This window comes from Gadus morhua, chromosome 11 (assembly GCF_902167405.1).
Source record: "Gadus morhua chromosome 11, gadMor3.0, whole genome shotgun sequence".
NCBI classification, from domain to species: Eukaryota; Metazoa; Chordata; class Actinopteri; order Gadiformes; family Gadidae; genus Gadus; species Gadus morhua.
In genome coordinates this window covers 11,735,981-11,750,850 of record NC_044058.1, presented here as the reverse complement: position 1 = coordinate 11,750,850, position 14,870 = coordinate 11,735,981, and the positions used below count along the sequence as shown (strand labels likewise).

Below are 14,870 nucleotides of genomic sequence, written 5' to 3'. Positions count from 1 at the left end.
ATATATATATATATATATATATATATATATATATACAGTATATAGTATCTATATATATATATATATATATATATATATATATATATATATATATAGAGAGAGAGAGAGAGAGAGAGAGAGAGAGAGAGAGAGAGAGAGAGAGAGAGAGAGAGAGAGAGGCAGGGTTGAAATATTTATCACGATTACAATTCGTTGATCTGTTTTGGGACGATTGCCATGCGTCATGTATAGAGGGGCATACTGTCATTTCTTATGTTGATAAAAGGCGGAAATGTATGATCATAATTATAGGATTATACAACTAACAGTCAGAGTTCTTGTGACAATGCAGTGCAATACAAGGTAAATACAATAATCTGAAATGATGTTCAGATTGTGTCTTTGCTCAGGAGAGCACTCTGTAGCCACATTACTTCCTGAGGTCAAGCCCACTAAACAACATACCATGTCCCCTGTCCTCCTCCATTCAACCTTTAAGTGCCCTTTTATTCATTTCCTTATTCCTATCTTCATCACTACTCTCCTCATTCCATGCTGTCCTTCTCCTTCTCTCCTCTCTCCCCCTCATCTCTGCTTCCTTCCTCTCTTCTGTCCCTTCCCCTCGCTGCTCTCCTTCTCCCCTTCTCCCCCGCTCCTCCTGCCTCCCCTCCCCTATCCACCTCTTCTCCTCTCTCTCCTCCTCCTGTCCTCCTCTCCCTCGTTCTCAGCTGTTGTGTTCAGAGAGCCCGCGGATCAGGGAATGTCACCATTGACGTCACCCGGCATTCCTCACATTCCCACACCAGGCCCAACTGTAATAGGAGACAGCACGCACGCACACAGTTGACATAGAGGAACACACATGCACACCCACACATGCGCACCTACTCACACACACTCACAAGCACATGATTGCACGCACACAGATACATGTTCACATATACGCTCGCAATGACGCTCGCAATGACACGATTATTCAAATTTTGATCGCAATTTCGATTTTAGCGTCAAACGATCACAAAACGAATATAATTGAGTTTTCGATTAATATTATTATTTTAAAAAAAAACTTTTTATCAAATGTTTTATAGCAAGTGCAGAACAGCTGGATACATATAGGTACATTATATTAGATTTGAACAGTTTCTTTTTTACCATTTTGTGTATTTTTTTAAGGCAAATTTCAAAGTTCTCAGTTACAAAGTGTTTTTTGGGTGAGACATGCTGAATAAATACATCATGTTTTCAAACTAAAAAATAATCGTTTGAATAAGCGTTATTTCAATATTGACCAAAATAATCGTGATTATGATTTTTCCATTATCGAGCAGCCCTAACACACAGAGAAACACACACACACCCATGAACACACACATGAACACGTTATGTTACACAATAATGTTTCCACACACGTACAAATACAAATCTGAACTAATACAAGATATGATCACAAGAAACAACAAGTATACACATACTGCAGTGGAACCTGTTCACAGTTACACACACACAGCCTCACACACACATACCCACCAGCAGATTCCATTCCTTTAGTTTCATCTGTATGTCTGGTGTTGGGTGTAAACACCTCAAGCCACATTGACACCAACACACACCATAAATCAAAATAATCTCTCTCTGCGTCTCTGTCTCTGTCTCTTTCTCTCAATCGCTCTTTGTCCCTCTCCCTGTCTCGCTGTGTCTCTCTCCCTGTCTCGCTGTGTCTCTTTCTTTCACTCTCTATGTCTCTCTGTATCTTTGTCTCTCTCGGCCTCTGTCTCTCCCTCTGTTTGTTTGTATCTGTCTCTCGCTCTGTATTTTTCCTTCTCCATCTCACACATTCAAAAACTCCATGGGGGCCCATCTGCTTGTCCTTCCAGTAACAGTAATTCCTCTAACGGGATTGAGGTGCGTGTTTGTGTGCTCTTTGTGCAATCCCAGACATAGAAAGGTGCACATGTACACACACACACACACACACACACACACACACACACACACACACACACACACACACACACACACGAACACACACATACAGGCACATGTGTAAAAAATTACCAGGTAACATGGTAAGGGATCCATATCAATACCACACACCATACACACACAAAACAACACAACAATTTCTGTTTCAATACTTCTGTGTTACATCCATGTAGAATGTATATATCAGCTCAGATCTATTGAGTTTTGTATTATGAGTTCACGTTAAATCAAAGATTCTACATAACATCAATAATTTTCAGCATACAGCACATATTCATATAAAAAAGTCCTAATCACAATGATAACACTTTAATAGTATTATTAATTGATATGCACATTCATATCAATCACCAGACACAAATAGACTTACAAGCCTATGCACCCACCCCCCCATTATTTTTGGAATACGTCTCTGGATATGCATTTGTGACTTATTTTAGTGTGTGTTGTCTGTGTGTTTGTGTGTGTACGTGTGCCTGCGTGTGTGTCTGTGTGTGTGTGTTTGAGTGAGATGAAGCAGAGTCAAATGCCCCTGTCGTCTGGAGGCAACGTCATAGGGAGCTGTTATCTTCTATCACAACAGCCCCTGCCTGTCCCCAGGGTGTGTGTGTGTGTGTGTGTGTGTGTGTGTGTGTGTGTGTGTGTGTGTGTGTGTGTGTGTGTGTGTGTGTGTGTGTGTGTGTGTGTGTGTGTGTGTGTGTGTGTGTGTGTGTGTGTGTGTGTGCAAAGCGCCGGGAAAGTCCCCATTTCTCTTTTGAGCCACAGGCATTGACGAGTCTGTCTGACGGTCCATCTGTCTGCCTGTTTATCTGTCTGTCTGTTTCCGAATGACTATCTGTCTGCCTGTGTTGGCCTTTTCGTCTGTGTTTCGTTCCACCAACTCAAGTGAGGCTACAATCTAAGATAATGTGGTCATGGTCGGGATCGGGTTGAGTTAATGAAACCATTTCCTGGGACATAGAATGCCTTGTCTTTACCCGTCTCCGTAGAAATGACATTACACGTATTACAAACATTACAAACATTGACAGTCTGACACGTTATAGTGCTTCTATACATTGTCTCTAAGTCTCTCTTTCTCTGTCTCTGTGTGTGTCTATGTGTCCTTTCCTTGAAGGGAGAAATTAGCTGAGAGAAGGGAAAGAACATACACAGTACGAGCGATAAATAAATAAAGACGTAACAGTATTAATACGTTTTTACCTTTTATAAAGAATAAAAGCAAAAAAAACTAAATAGAACTGCAAGCAGTTATGCAGGGGTCCAAGAAGTGTGCATTTCGCCGGCACAACGCGACAAGAAATGTGCGTTTCGCATGTGTTCAAAACGCTACCCTGAACCTGTGGATACAAAGGATTTGACTGTGGTAGGAGTAGCGAGAAGTCAGTGTAGCGTTTTCGCGGCGAAATTTTGTAGAAGAGAGTTGGCCAGATGAGTGACACCTGGTCGCTGCCAACTCCTGACTGTGGCCAAACATTGGTTGGCCCGGGAGCCCCGGGGCATCATGTATGTCACGGCCCAGCTAAACATGCATGCAGGCAGACCCAGCAGGCAAACACACAAACACAGACAATGCAAAGTAAACACTTGCCTGACAAGGACTTATTGTAATTGAGGTGTTGCCCACACATGCTGTTAATACAAGGGGAAACCTTTGTGCAAATGTAATTAATCAGATGTTTTAATACACACTGGCAGTCACACACCTATTAGTCCCGATGGTCTAAACTTGCTATAATTTCTTTCCCTCGCTCTGACTGTCTCTCCCTCTCTCTCTCTCTCTCTCTCTCTCTCTCTCTCTCTCTCTCTCTCTTTTAACCTCTCTACCTCTCTCTACCTTTCTCTCTCTAAACCTCTCTATCTCTCTCTCCATCTCCAGCGAATGGATACATCAGTGCCAGAGCCTCCCCGGGACTCCTCACTATCTCCAATGGCAACAGCTTGGGGAAAGTAGTTCCGGCCAAGTCCCCGTCCCCGCCCAACCATCAGATGGTCGGCAACCGCAAGCCGGACCTGCGGGTCATCACCTCGCAGGGGGCCAAAGGCCTCATGCAGCTGGTGAGTGACTACGTGTACGGCACCCTCCTCGGGACAAAGTAGATCCTAAGAAACGAGAACCCTGTTTATCATACTGGGACACCACTCTGCAACGCTACACACTACTACGCCCTCTACTGGTTAGACTGACGGCGGCTGTGGCTCTGGTCGGAGCTCCTCCGTCACATGAGTGACTTCTCACCAAGGATGTTCCAACAATGTTTTTGTGTCTTTTAAATATTAAACTGGTCGTCCTCTTCTCTTATCCTTACCCCCCCTCGACCCTTGAACCCCGACCTATGGCAGACAGAGGAGGAACTGGAGTTGGTGAGTGAGGTGAATAAGAACAGACTGCTAGTTCTCCGAGCCGCGCGTGGCGTATGCTAGGTCTCGCGCATGCAGTGTGATCGCGCCCACTGGCATGACGGGTGTGGTTCCGCAGGGCACACACACACACCCACACACACCCCATCCACACACAGACACACGCCCTATCAAACACAAAGAAACACGTTCACTCGGGATTGACTTTGATATGCAGTGCTAGCTTTCCCACCGGAGCGCTAGTTTCTTCACTGCCAGACAGCAGAGTGGTAGCTAGGTGTCGTCTGACTAACGGCTTGCGACAACCATTGTCGCCACATAAGACTATTACTGTCTTCCGGTGGACCAAAAGGAACTGAGGTTTCTGGTTTGGCTGAGCCGATGAGCGCAATGCTAACCATCTAGCAAGGTTCTTCAGGTCTTGTATTGGATATTGTTATGTTCTTGACACATTGTTTTAAGTTCCTTTGCAGCCCAGTCAAACCAGTTTGATTCAAACAAAACAGAAATACACAATCCTACAATCACACACGGCCGAGATAAATGACATGTCATAGAGAGGGCGGGCTTTCGGTGACCCAGCAGCCTGAATCAGATTGGCTGGAGGAGACAAAGCATGTGCATGGTTGGGTGTGACGACAATGAGGTTGGGTTGGTTGTGGTGGTGTTGTAACGCAGCATGGCATGAAGTCGGTGACCCAAAAAGAGGAGGATACAAGGATACAGGGTTAACTTCATGCCTTGATGGCTAGCTATGGCTAGCTCTCCGACACACACACTCGCACACACAGGCTCCAACATACATGCATACAATCCCATACACAAACACACACACACAAACACACACACGTTGTGAACATTATTAATATTCCATTGCTAAAAAAGCAGACGCCTTACACACCACATGATCGAGGTAAAGTTGCGACACAAACCTCGCAACCGCAACCATGTGCGTTTTTTAGGGGACTTTTTCAATTATTTCCACAGCATCGACCGAATGTCCACAAAATACTGCAGACCTGCCTCATAGACCTAAAAAAAACAATGTTGGCAAAAAGGCTTATTTCACCTGCGTCACATAAGGTACACAGACAATAGCTGAATACACATTATATATTGTTCATGCCGGGTTTCCTTACCTTGCCTAATTGTACTTGTACACACACACACACACACACACACATACACACAAACACACAACGATCACACTCTCCCAGCATGAACACTCCCTCATTGCAACCCCCCACCCTCCACCCACACAGACCACTGTCGGTCAGGTCGATGCATGCATCTCTTTGTCAGCATGACGTTCAAGAAGCTTCCATTACCACGCCACAGCACGCACCAGGCACCTGGCCACAGGCGACCGCGTTGCCTTGCCAACAAGGCTGATGGCGACGTGACTGTTTCATTTCATCTTAAGCATAGATGTTGCTGTGAAGAAGGGGAAGGGAAGGGAGAAAGACCCCCGTGGAGAAGGGGCTAATTGTACCAGGAGGGGTCTGGGATGCTACCTGGAATGAAGTTAGCTGTTAGCTTTTAGCAATTAGCGCTTGGAACCAATAAACACTTACTGTCAGTGATAACAGTCCATTTATTCATTGTCACAGGACAAATACTACTACATTTAACAAAACCACAGGATTTAACTTTTTTTTTTTTTTTTTTCTCTAAATTACGACTTAATTAAGCAACAATCGCAAAATGGCATAGTTGTTGACTATGTCGGCGATGATAGAAGACCTCTTTCCAGGATTAACTAGCGTTACATTTATGTTATCAGTAACATAACGAATGAACAGATTCATACAGTAATAATGTAATCTTACTTTCAAAGAAACTTCCAGTAAGTGCATTTGTGTAACATTTCAAAAGCTGTTACATTCCTTGTGCTGATTCAAGTAGAGTTCTGTGTCAGCAAAGAGAGAGCGCAGGTCCGCGCTCGGCCAGCCATGAACACTGTTACTGTTGAAAATGGATGAAGTCATGTGCTGTAAATTCCTACACTCATGCCTTACAAGGTCAAAATAAGGAGGATTGTTCCCAAACTCTTTTTTTTCTCTCGACCATCAGCCATAATGCTGTAGCAACAAGCTGAAGTCCCACATGTGGTTGACCCTGCCATTTTCCCCTCCTTTTTTCAAGAAAACTCTGAAAAGAGTTTGGAAAGAAATTCTTTATGTATTCAGTTGAAAAATGGAACCGCCCCCGCTGTTGAAACATGCCTACTCCTGGCCCTGTCTCTGTATGCTTATCAGCAGCTTGACATCACTTCCTGCACTCCCTTCTGTGTTCCAGAACGGCCAGCGCTTAGGCAGCTCCCAGGTGGGACAGTCTCTCACCACGCCCGTGGTCTCCGTGGCAACGCCCAGTCTGCTAGCCCCCTTCTCAGGCATGCAGACAGCCTACAACACGGGTGAGTTGGTCTAGGGCCTACCTACAAAACTTGAGGACAACTTAGAAGCCAAATTCATTTTCAATCTAACCAAACTACTTATGTCTCCAAAAAAATATATTTTAACCAAAAGTGTTAACACGTCATCACGCTACCATATTTGTGATTATCAACATCTGTCATAAGTGTTTAAGATGAACATAGAAAAAACATTTCACAACAAATTGCTGGTGGGCCTACACAAAGGGTCCTCAACTGATATCTACTTTTAAAAGATTAATTCAATTGTATGACCAGAGTCTCAGCAATTGGAAAATGTGGTAAAATGGGAAGTTTTACCTACACTCAGTTGTTTTGAGACTGGGAGACTGTGTCAGTCAAAGTTAGACTGTGCCAGGATGCCACGGTCTGATACATCAATGGGAAACCCTGCTTTCCTATTGACTGGTCAGGCCCATTCAACCACTTAATGATCCTCATCTGATCATCTGGTAATCTCTGGCCGGGTACTGTTGTCAGCCCATTGACCAGGCGCTTTTTGGTGCTGGCCGATGTTTATTTCCTTAGTCACATGTTTATATGTCTGGAAAAGGAGACTTGAGGGAGAAGCCACATCAAAACAAGTGAAGGCTAAATGCTCTCCTGTAATCTGTTCCTTGGCTACCATGAACGGAACCTTGGACACACACCACAGCATGGTCCCCCCTAACCCCCCACCCACCCAAGCTGTGATGAATATTCACTTTGTTCATTATGGAAAAGCTTGTGAAATGTTTCAACTTCAAAAGACCCATAAATATGGATTAGCGCCAATTAATATTGATGCACCAGAAAGTTGTATGATGTAAAACAATCCAACCTCTTCCCTCTTTCTCTCTGCTTTTCTCTTCTCCTCTCTGCTCTTTGTTGTTCTCTCATTCTCTGTCCTCCTGTTTTCCTTTCTTTCTCTCTTTCCCTGTATCTCTCTCTCTGTCTCTGTATCCATCTATCACTCTCTTTTTGTCTCTCTCTCTCTCTCTCTCTCTCTCTCTCTCTCTCTCTCTCTCTCTCTCTCTCTCTCTCTCTCTCTCTCTCTCTCTCTCTCTCTCTCTCTGTCTGTCTCTCTCTCTCTATGTCTCTCTCTCTGTCTCTCTCTCTGTCTCTCTGGTTATCTTTTGCGTCTCAGAGTACCAGCTGACGAGTGCAGACCTCACAGCGCTCCAAACCTTCACTCCTCCAGGACTGGTGCCTGGCAACATGGCTGCATGGCAACAGCAACCTGCAGTCACCCAGCAACAACAGCAACAGCAACAACAACAACAACAACAACAACAGTCCCAGATAAGCTTGGCGTCGCTCAGCAACTTGGTGTAAGTTCTCCCTAAACCATCATCACACGCAATCAATATATCAATTAGCTGGATTTTCCATTTCTTGTCTGCTTTATAGGCTCAAAAGTTTAATAGCATTGGCATTCTAAGTGGCATTGGTGACCACATTTTAGGACAAAACATAGAGAAGAAAAAGTCCCCATAGGACATAGTTCCCATAAGAAACAGACCCTACAAGATAAAGTCCCAAGGATGTGTGTGTATGTGTGTACGCGTGCGTGTTGTATGTGTGCATATGTGCGTGTGATCTTTCATAACGCGCCAACCAGAACACATCAGTCTAACCTACTTGAAGCACCTCTCTTGTGCAAGCCGCGCTATCAACCTAGCTGTGGCTGATTCATCTCTATGGTGACCTAGATAGCTCTCTCCCTCTCTCTCTGATACCACAATCCCACTCAAAGCCCTTGCATCTGATTTAGCCTCCTGCAGTGAGGCTGGGCTGCTAGCCCACCTGCGAGTACGGTAGTTTAATGTGAGTGTAGTTTTACGTGTTAGCCACAATGTATAAGAATAGGGTCCTTTGTTAGCATTGAAGCTAGGGCTGACTTGTGTCCAGTGTAGGCTACGGAGAAGCCTAGGCTAGGATAGCTACAAGGTTTTTAATTAATGTCTTTTGTCCTCCCAACCTCCCCCACTCTTGTGTCCACAGCATGTGGGGTGCAGAGAAACAGAACGGGGAGATGGTTAACTGCATCTCCAATTTTGCTGCTAACCTGAGGTGACTTTTAGCCTTCAGTGCTGAACGGGGCACTGCCATGTTTCTGTCTGTCGATGTGTATTGTGTTGCCTGCTGCCGACCGACAAAGCCAAACCAAAAGCTGCTGAATTGCCCGTGTCAAAACGAGAAAGTTAGGCTGATGCAATATATGCAAACTTTTACAACCATAGTTTTGTCAGGCGAAAACTTTTCTGCTTGTTAAAGGTTTCAGTCTCATATCAGAAACAGCTTAAGATGCATGGCGAGTGATAAATTGCAAAAAAAAAAGGAAAAAACAGGAGTGGTACTCTGTCGAGTTATGGAGCAGGTTGCTGTGCATGCATCTTAAATGCTGCCTGTGACAGCAAGCAGCATTTAAGCGCTTCCTGCTCCGACAACGACGACATGTGTTTGGAAACCTGTGCAGTGCACACCGCACGCCGAGTCTGTTTTTGAAAACAAACAAACAAAACACATGTCGCTAAGAACCGGGGCGGTGCGGGCCGTCCAGGGAGCACCGGGCCCACACCGTGAGCGCCGGTTTCCAAGCAGCCCGCGGCGGCCAGGCGAGGGCTCCTCGTCACGGGGGCTGACGGAAAGCCTGGCGGAGAGTCTGAGCATGGCTGTCACCCACACCTTACCCCGCCGCAGGAAACATCAAGGGAGGGAATCAATTCTGCTCCCTTTCCCGCTGCTCGTAACCCCCTTACCTACCTTTCTCCCCCCCACAGTTCCTCCCCCGCTCTCACCAGACCCTTCCCTCCAATGCCCTCCATCCCCCCCCTCTCTCTCTCTCTCGCTCACCAGATACCTCCCTTAAATTCCTTCAGTCTCCTTCGTGCTTCTTTCCTTTCTCTCTCTCTCTCTCTCTCTCTCTCTCTCTCTCTCTCTCTCTCTCTCTCTCTCTCTCTCTCTCTCTCTCTCTCTCTCTCTCTCTCTCTCTCTCCCTCTCGCTCTCTCTCTCTCTCTCTCTCTCTCTCACCCTCTCGCTCTCTCTCTCTCTCTCTCTCTCTCTCTCTCTCGCTCTCTCTCTCCCTCTCGCTCTCTCTCTCTCTCTCTCTCTCTCTCTCTCTCTCTCTCTCTCTCTCTCTCTCTCTCTCTCTCTCTCGCTCTCTCTCTCCCTCTCTCTCTCTCTCTCTCTCTCTCTCCCTCTCTCTCTCTCTCTCTCTCTCTCTCTCTCTCTCTCTCTCTCTCTCTCTCTCTCTCTCTCTCGCTCTCTCTCTCTCTCTCTCACTCTCTCTCCCAGAGGATGGAGTGGCCTGTCACAGTGCAGTTATGCGCTCGTTTAAACCCCCCTGGCGGGCCCACCTGTTGACCGGGCTTTGCAGGCCGCCAATCTAAATGTAAATGTCACGTTGAGAAATGCCCTTCGCCCAAAAAAAGAAGAAGAAGAAAAATCCCAGCTGAGCTTTGATTTGTTTACCGGCATAAGGAATTGGTTGTGCGGATGTCCATGCTTCTCTGGGAGTCTTTATTTGTGCCGAGCGGGATGTTTGAGGGCCGGGAGAGGCTTGTGAGTCAGCGGCAGGAGGACATCTCTCTGGCAGCAATGTTGTTCCTCTGATTGTGTGTCGGCTTCCTTGTCAGTCCGTCTGTGGAGCTCATGAATGTGGATTTTGTTTTGGGTTGCTTTCTTTCTTTTTTTTGTGCCCCGCATAATCACGTTGCGATGTAAGTCGTTTTAATTATTTTTCGGTTGGGGGGGGGCGGGGTTGTTTTTTTCCCTGGTTGTGCTGCTGGTATTATCCTTCTTGTCAATCAGGCTGTCAGTCCGTCTGTCCGTCCGTCTGTCCGGGCTGTCTCTGTCTGTCAATGTTCCCTTGGCCGCTGTCTCCGCGGTGATTGGAGAAGAATGGCTCACTGAGTGGTGGGCTGGTGGATTGTGCTCAGGGCCAGAAAACACGCGTTCACTTAGTACCGACTCTTAATCCAACCGCCCTATGGAAGGATTAAGGGTGCTGGTGTCGGCGTTGGCTCATGCCACCATCATTATTATGACTATAACGTATGCATAACATACGCAGGATCGATCAGCAGGAAACGCTCAAATTCTGTGAAACGTTACACGTTACGCCAGACGATACACGTAACAACTTCACACGTTAGCCTACTGTAGAAGGCCAAAAGGGTCAGAAATAGGCAAAATATTTTAAGTGCATTGATATAAATCTACTCAAAACATGTATTTTTGTTGTCATAACGCTGTCTTTTACGCAGATAACCATTTTATACGCCGGAAAATTACATTACATACATGTTACATTATCTTAACGTCACACGTTACATGGTACCATGTTATAACATTAGTGCAACAATAACAATTTAATAACTTTGCTCTAGTGTCACAGGAAAGTACTTGTTATATTCAGTTGAAGCATTTCATAAATGATGAAATGCACATTGATAAAAGCAATCAATATGTTGCCAAAAATTATTGTAGATGTAGACAACGTATTGCGGAAGCCCAACTGTTGTACCAACTTGTGCTGCTTTTGCTATATGTTACGTGTATGTGGAATGTAGAGTACATGTTGCGGTGGTTTATTTGTCTATTTAGGGCAACCCGTTTGCAACCTGGTGGGTAAGCAAGTGGCCTAAAACAGATTGACACCTTGGAAGCCATGTCTTTTAATTACTAATGCTTAACTGCTGCTCATTTCTAATTACCGATAAAATGTTTGTAATCATTGTAACTAACTTTACATTTCTTAAGCACCATAACTATTTTTAAAGGATTACAGATCCATAACCTTTGCACATTCATCCTAGTTTAATGCTTATAGTTTAGTGGACGAGTGTTATGTGTGCAATCGGATCGTATTTACAGTTTCAGTCCGTCCACTTCCTGTGTCAGTCTGTTCTACTTCCTGTTTCAGTCTGTTCTACTTCCTCTGTCAGTGTTTTCAGGAGTGCTGTCTCTTTCTCTACTGCCTCCACAGCTTGGCCTCTCAGTCCAACTTGCTCTTTGGCAGGGAGGAGGGTCTCTGCTGGTACTGTACTTTCTCGCTCTCTCGCTCTCTATCTACCTATCTTTGTCTCTATATATATATCTTTATATCTCTTTGTCTCGCTATCCCTCTCTCTCTCTTTCCAACCTCTCACCTTTTGATTACCTGTCTGCACGCTGTGCTGCCTGAAATAGTCTCCTTCATCTATGGAACTCCCTTGCTTCCTGCCATGTCAGGTCGAAACCAAAAGTTTTGTCAGTGAACCGTTAGTAAGGCAAAACTACTGCATCAACTCTTTTCTAATCACAAGCATTATTAAAAAAAATCCGTAGCAAGAATGTATCCCCCAAAAAAAGCATGTATATTTAAACATGTGTGCGAAGTACCAGAACCATGTTTCCCTCTCATCAACATTCTGAGATTTTATTTACAAAACCCTTAGTAACGCGTAACACCAACAATGCTAATGAAGCCAAAGCGTCTGACTTTTCAACTCTGGTTTTGCAATGACATCGTCCATTACAACCCACCCACTCCCCCCCTCCCCCCCCCATCACCGGAAGCAGAGCGCTTAAGGGGGGGGGGGAGTCGTAGCCTACCGCGGCGCGCTGCACCCAACTGTCTGCCTCTAGCTGCTGCGTTAGCGCTCACGGCTAGCCCGCTGCTCCTGCCTTCATCACTGTCACCCCGGCTGCTGACTCCAGTGTTTTCACCCCCACCCTCCCTCCCCCCCTCCCTCCCCCTCGCCATGGTAACGACACCCCCGTGGCACCATAACTCATCTACCTGCCGCTGGCAGAGAACAACACACAGATCACTGCTGATGAAGTGGGCGCACACAGCGACACACAACCCGGCCCGACGTCAGGGGACTCTGGCTGTGTCTGTGTGTGTGTGTGTGTGTGTGTGTGTGTGTGTGTGTGTGTGTGTGTGTGTGTGTGTGTGTGTGTGTGTGTGTGTGTGTGTGTGTGTGTGGCGTCTGTGTGTGTGTGTGTATAGATATATATAGCTATATCTATGCATATGCAGTCAACGACTGAGAGAGAGACCGAGAGAGCAATTTAGTGGCTGGTGAAATTGGGTGTTAAACTGTCTCTCTCTCCCGGTCGGGACGGTAATTGATGCAGAGTTGGAGTGGTTGTGGACGTGTTCCTGATCTGCCCTATCAGAACATGTCCTAAGGGGTCTCTGTGCTGTAATTGGGAGATTCAAATTCAAATTTTATCCCTGTGTCAGGCTGAGAGAGAGAGAGCGACAGACAGAGAAAGACAGAGACATCGTCAGGTCAGGATGGCTCCCAGAGTCCATTACAGTTGTCGGGGGCAGCGTGACTCCCACCAGAAGCGGGGGGGGGGGGGGGGGGGGGACCTTGTAGATGAGGGGTGGGTGGTTCAATGCAGGCTAGGATTAGCGTGTGTGTGTGTGGGGCTCGGGGGAGGTTCTGAGACCTGGCGGCAGGTGGACAAAAATCCAAACAAGTCTTTAAAAGAAAAGTGTCTACGAAGTGGCTGAGTTGGAGAGTGCCTGCGGTGCCCTGTAGTGTGTAACCGGGAGTAACAGGGTTTGTGAAAGCGCTGATGTATGATTGTGACCCAGACGGTAGGTGGCTGGCTAAAGTGCTCTGGGCACAGAGCGAGAGAGAGAAAGAGAGAGGGGGGGCATTAACTGAAACGAAGGGTATTAGGGGTGGAAGGACAGATTTTTGAGCACTAGTACAGACGGAAAACAGCGCTTTGAAGTCGTCGCCCCCCCCCCCCCCCCCCCCCTGCCCCATGGCACGGAAGCCAAACAACCCTCCCACATCGATGTCCCGTGGCTTCACAACAGCCAGTGATCACCTGTGAGCTGCTGATTGTCTGCACACGTCTGCCCCCGTGTCCGCGTTGTACTGCTGCCATCGCTGCTGTGGGTGCGGTGCAGTCGTCGCAGCTTGGCTTGGGTCATTAATACCTGCCTGTGTGTGTCTGTGTGTGTGTGTGTGTGTGTGTGTGTCTTTGGGAGAGAGCGCTGGAGGATCCCCGCTGCTTAGCCCGCTCCATTCTCCACTCTCTAGTCTGGAGGGGACTTTCATCAGCCACCACCTCATCTGTTAAGAGTTTGTCATTTAATGAGGCTCGGGATGTAATGCAGTTACCGGCTGCTAGATTAATGCAGGTCGGCTCCCCTTAATGGGAACCTAGGAGGATGAATATTGCATCTAATTGGTGACATACTTTTACATTTGGTTACGTAGCACTCAAACAAAGAAGGGTTTGTCCTTTTTCATTCGCTAGATGTCGTCGCAGTTTGTATTTCTATTCCGTCTCTCCTTTCTCTCTCTCGATCTCTATCTCTCTCTCTCTTCCCCTTATCGCAGTTGAATTAAAATGGTGTTATTGTCATGGGGAACGCACGTTTACATTGCCAAAGCATATAAAAAATCGTAATAATAATCAATGTCTCTCTCTGTCTCTCTCTCTCTCTCTCTCTCTCTCTCTCTCTCTCTCTCTCTCTCTCTCTCTCTCTCTCTCTCTCTCTCTCTCTCTCTCCCCCTCCCCCTCCTCCCCCAGGCCGGTGGGTCACCTACCTCAGGGTGCCACGCTCACCGTCAACACCAACCAGAGTGTGAACATCAAGTCGGAGCCCGTCTCGCCCAACCGTGACCACGGCGGCGGCGGCGGCGGCGGCAGCGGCCTGGGCTCGTCCATCTACCCCGGGGCCCTCCGGCTGGAGCCCGGGGCCCAGGGCCGCTCGCCCGTCAACAGCCTCAGCAGCAACGCCAGCTCGTACGACGGCGGCAGCGACCGGGACGACGGGGCCCGAGGGGGGCCCCTGGACTTCCACCACCAGCAGGGGGCCCTTCAGCAGCAGCAGCAGCAGCAGCAGCAGCAGCAACAGCAGCAGCAGCACACCATGGTCCTCCTGCGGCCCTCGTCGGCGGACCCCCAGGAGCAGGACGGGGCCAACGTCAAGAGGATGAGACTGGAGTCCTGGGTGACATAGAGCGGTGGCCCCCCGCCGCAGACGCACGGACGGATGGATGGACGGATGAAGGAGGAAGGATGAAGGAGGGAGACGTGTGGCCTGCTCAAGGCATCGTGTACATGCCCCCCCCCCCACCCCCTCCCCGACCCCCCAGCTCCCAACGCTTC

General features: G+C 47.2%; 1 protein-coding gene across 8 annotated transcripts in view; it reads left to right on the top strand.

Moving 5' to 3' along the window:
* mef2d (myocyte enhancer factor 2d) overlaps nt 1–14,870 on the top strand; it is a 74,215-nt gene extending 59,345 nt beyond the window's left edge. For 3 of the 8 annotated variants that reach the window (XM_030369496.1, XM_030369500.1, XM_030369502.1), the window contains 7 exons: nt 3,845–4,023; nt 4,309–4,338; nt 6,625–6,742; nt 7,887–8,070; nt 8,744–8,812; nt 11,731–11,781; nt 14,289–14,870. In XM_030369496.1, the coding sequence (XP_030225356.1) occupies nt 3,845–4,023; nt 4,309–4,338; nt 6,625–6,742; nt 7,887–8,070; nt 8,744–8,812; nt 11,731–11,781; nt 14,289–14,721 (1,064 nt within the window). In that variant the 3' untranslated portion in view covers nt 14,722–14,870. The remainder of the gene's footprint in view (nt 1–3,844; nt 4,024–4,308; nt 4,339–6,624; nt 6,743–7,886; nt 8,071–8,743; nt 8,813–11,730; nt 11,782–14,288) is intronic. The other 5 variants (XM_030369498.1, XM_030369501.1, XM_030369503.1 and 2 more) reach the window with 3 other exon arrangements.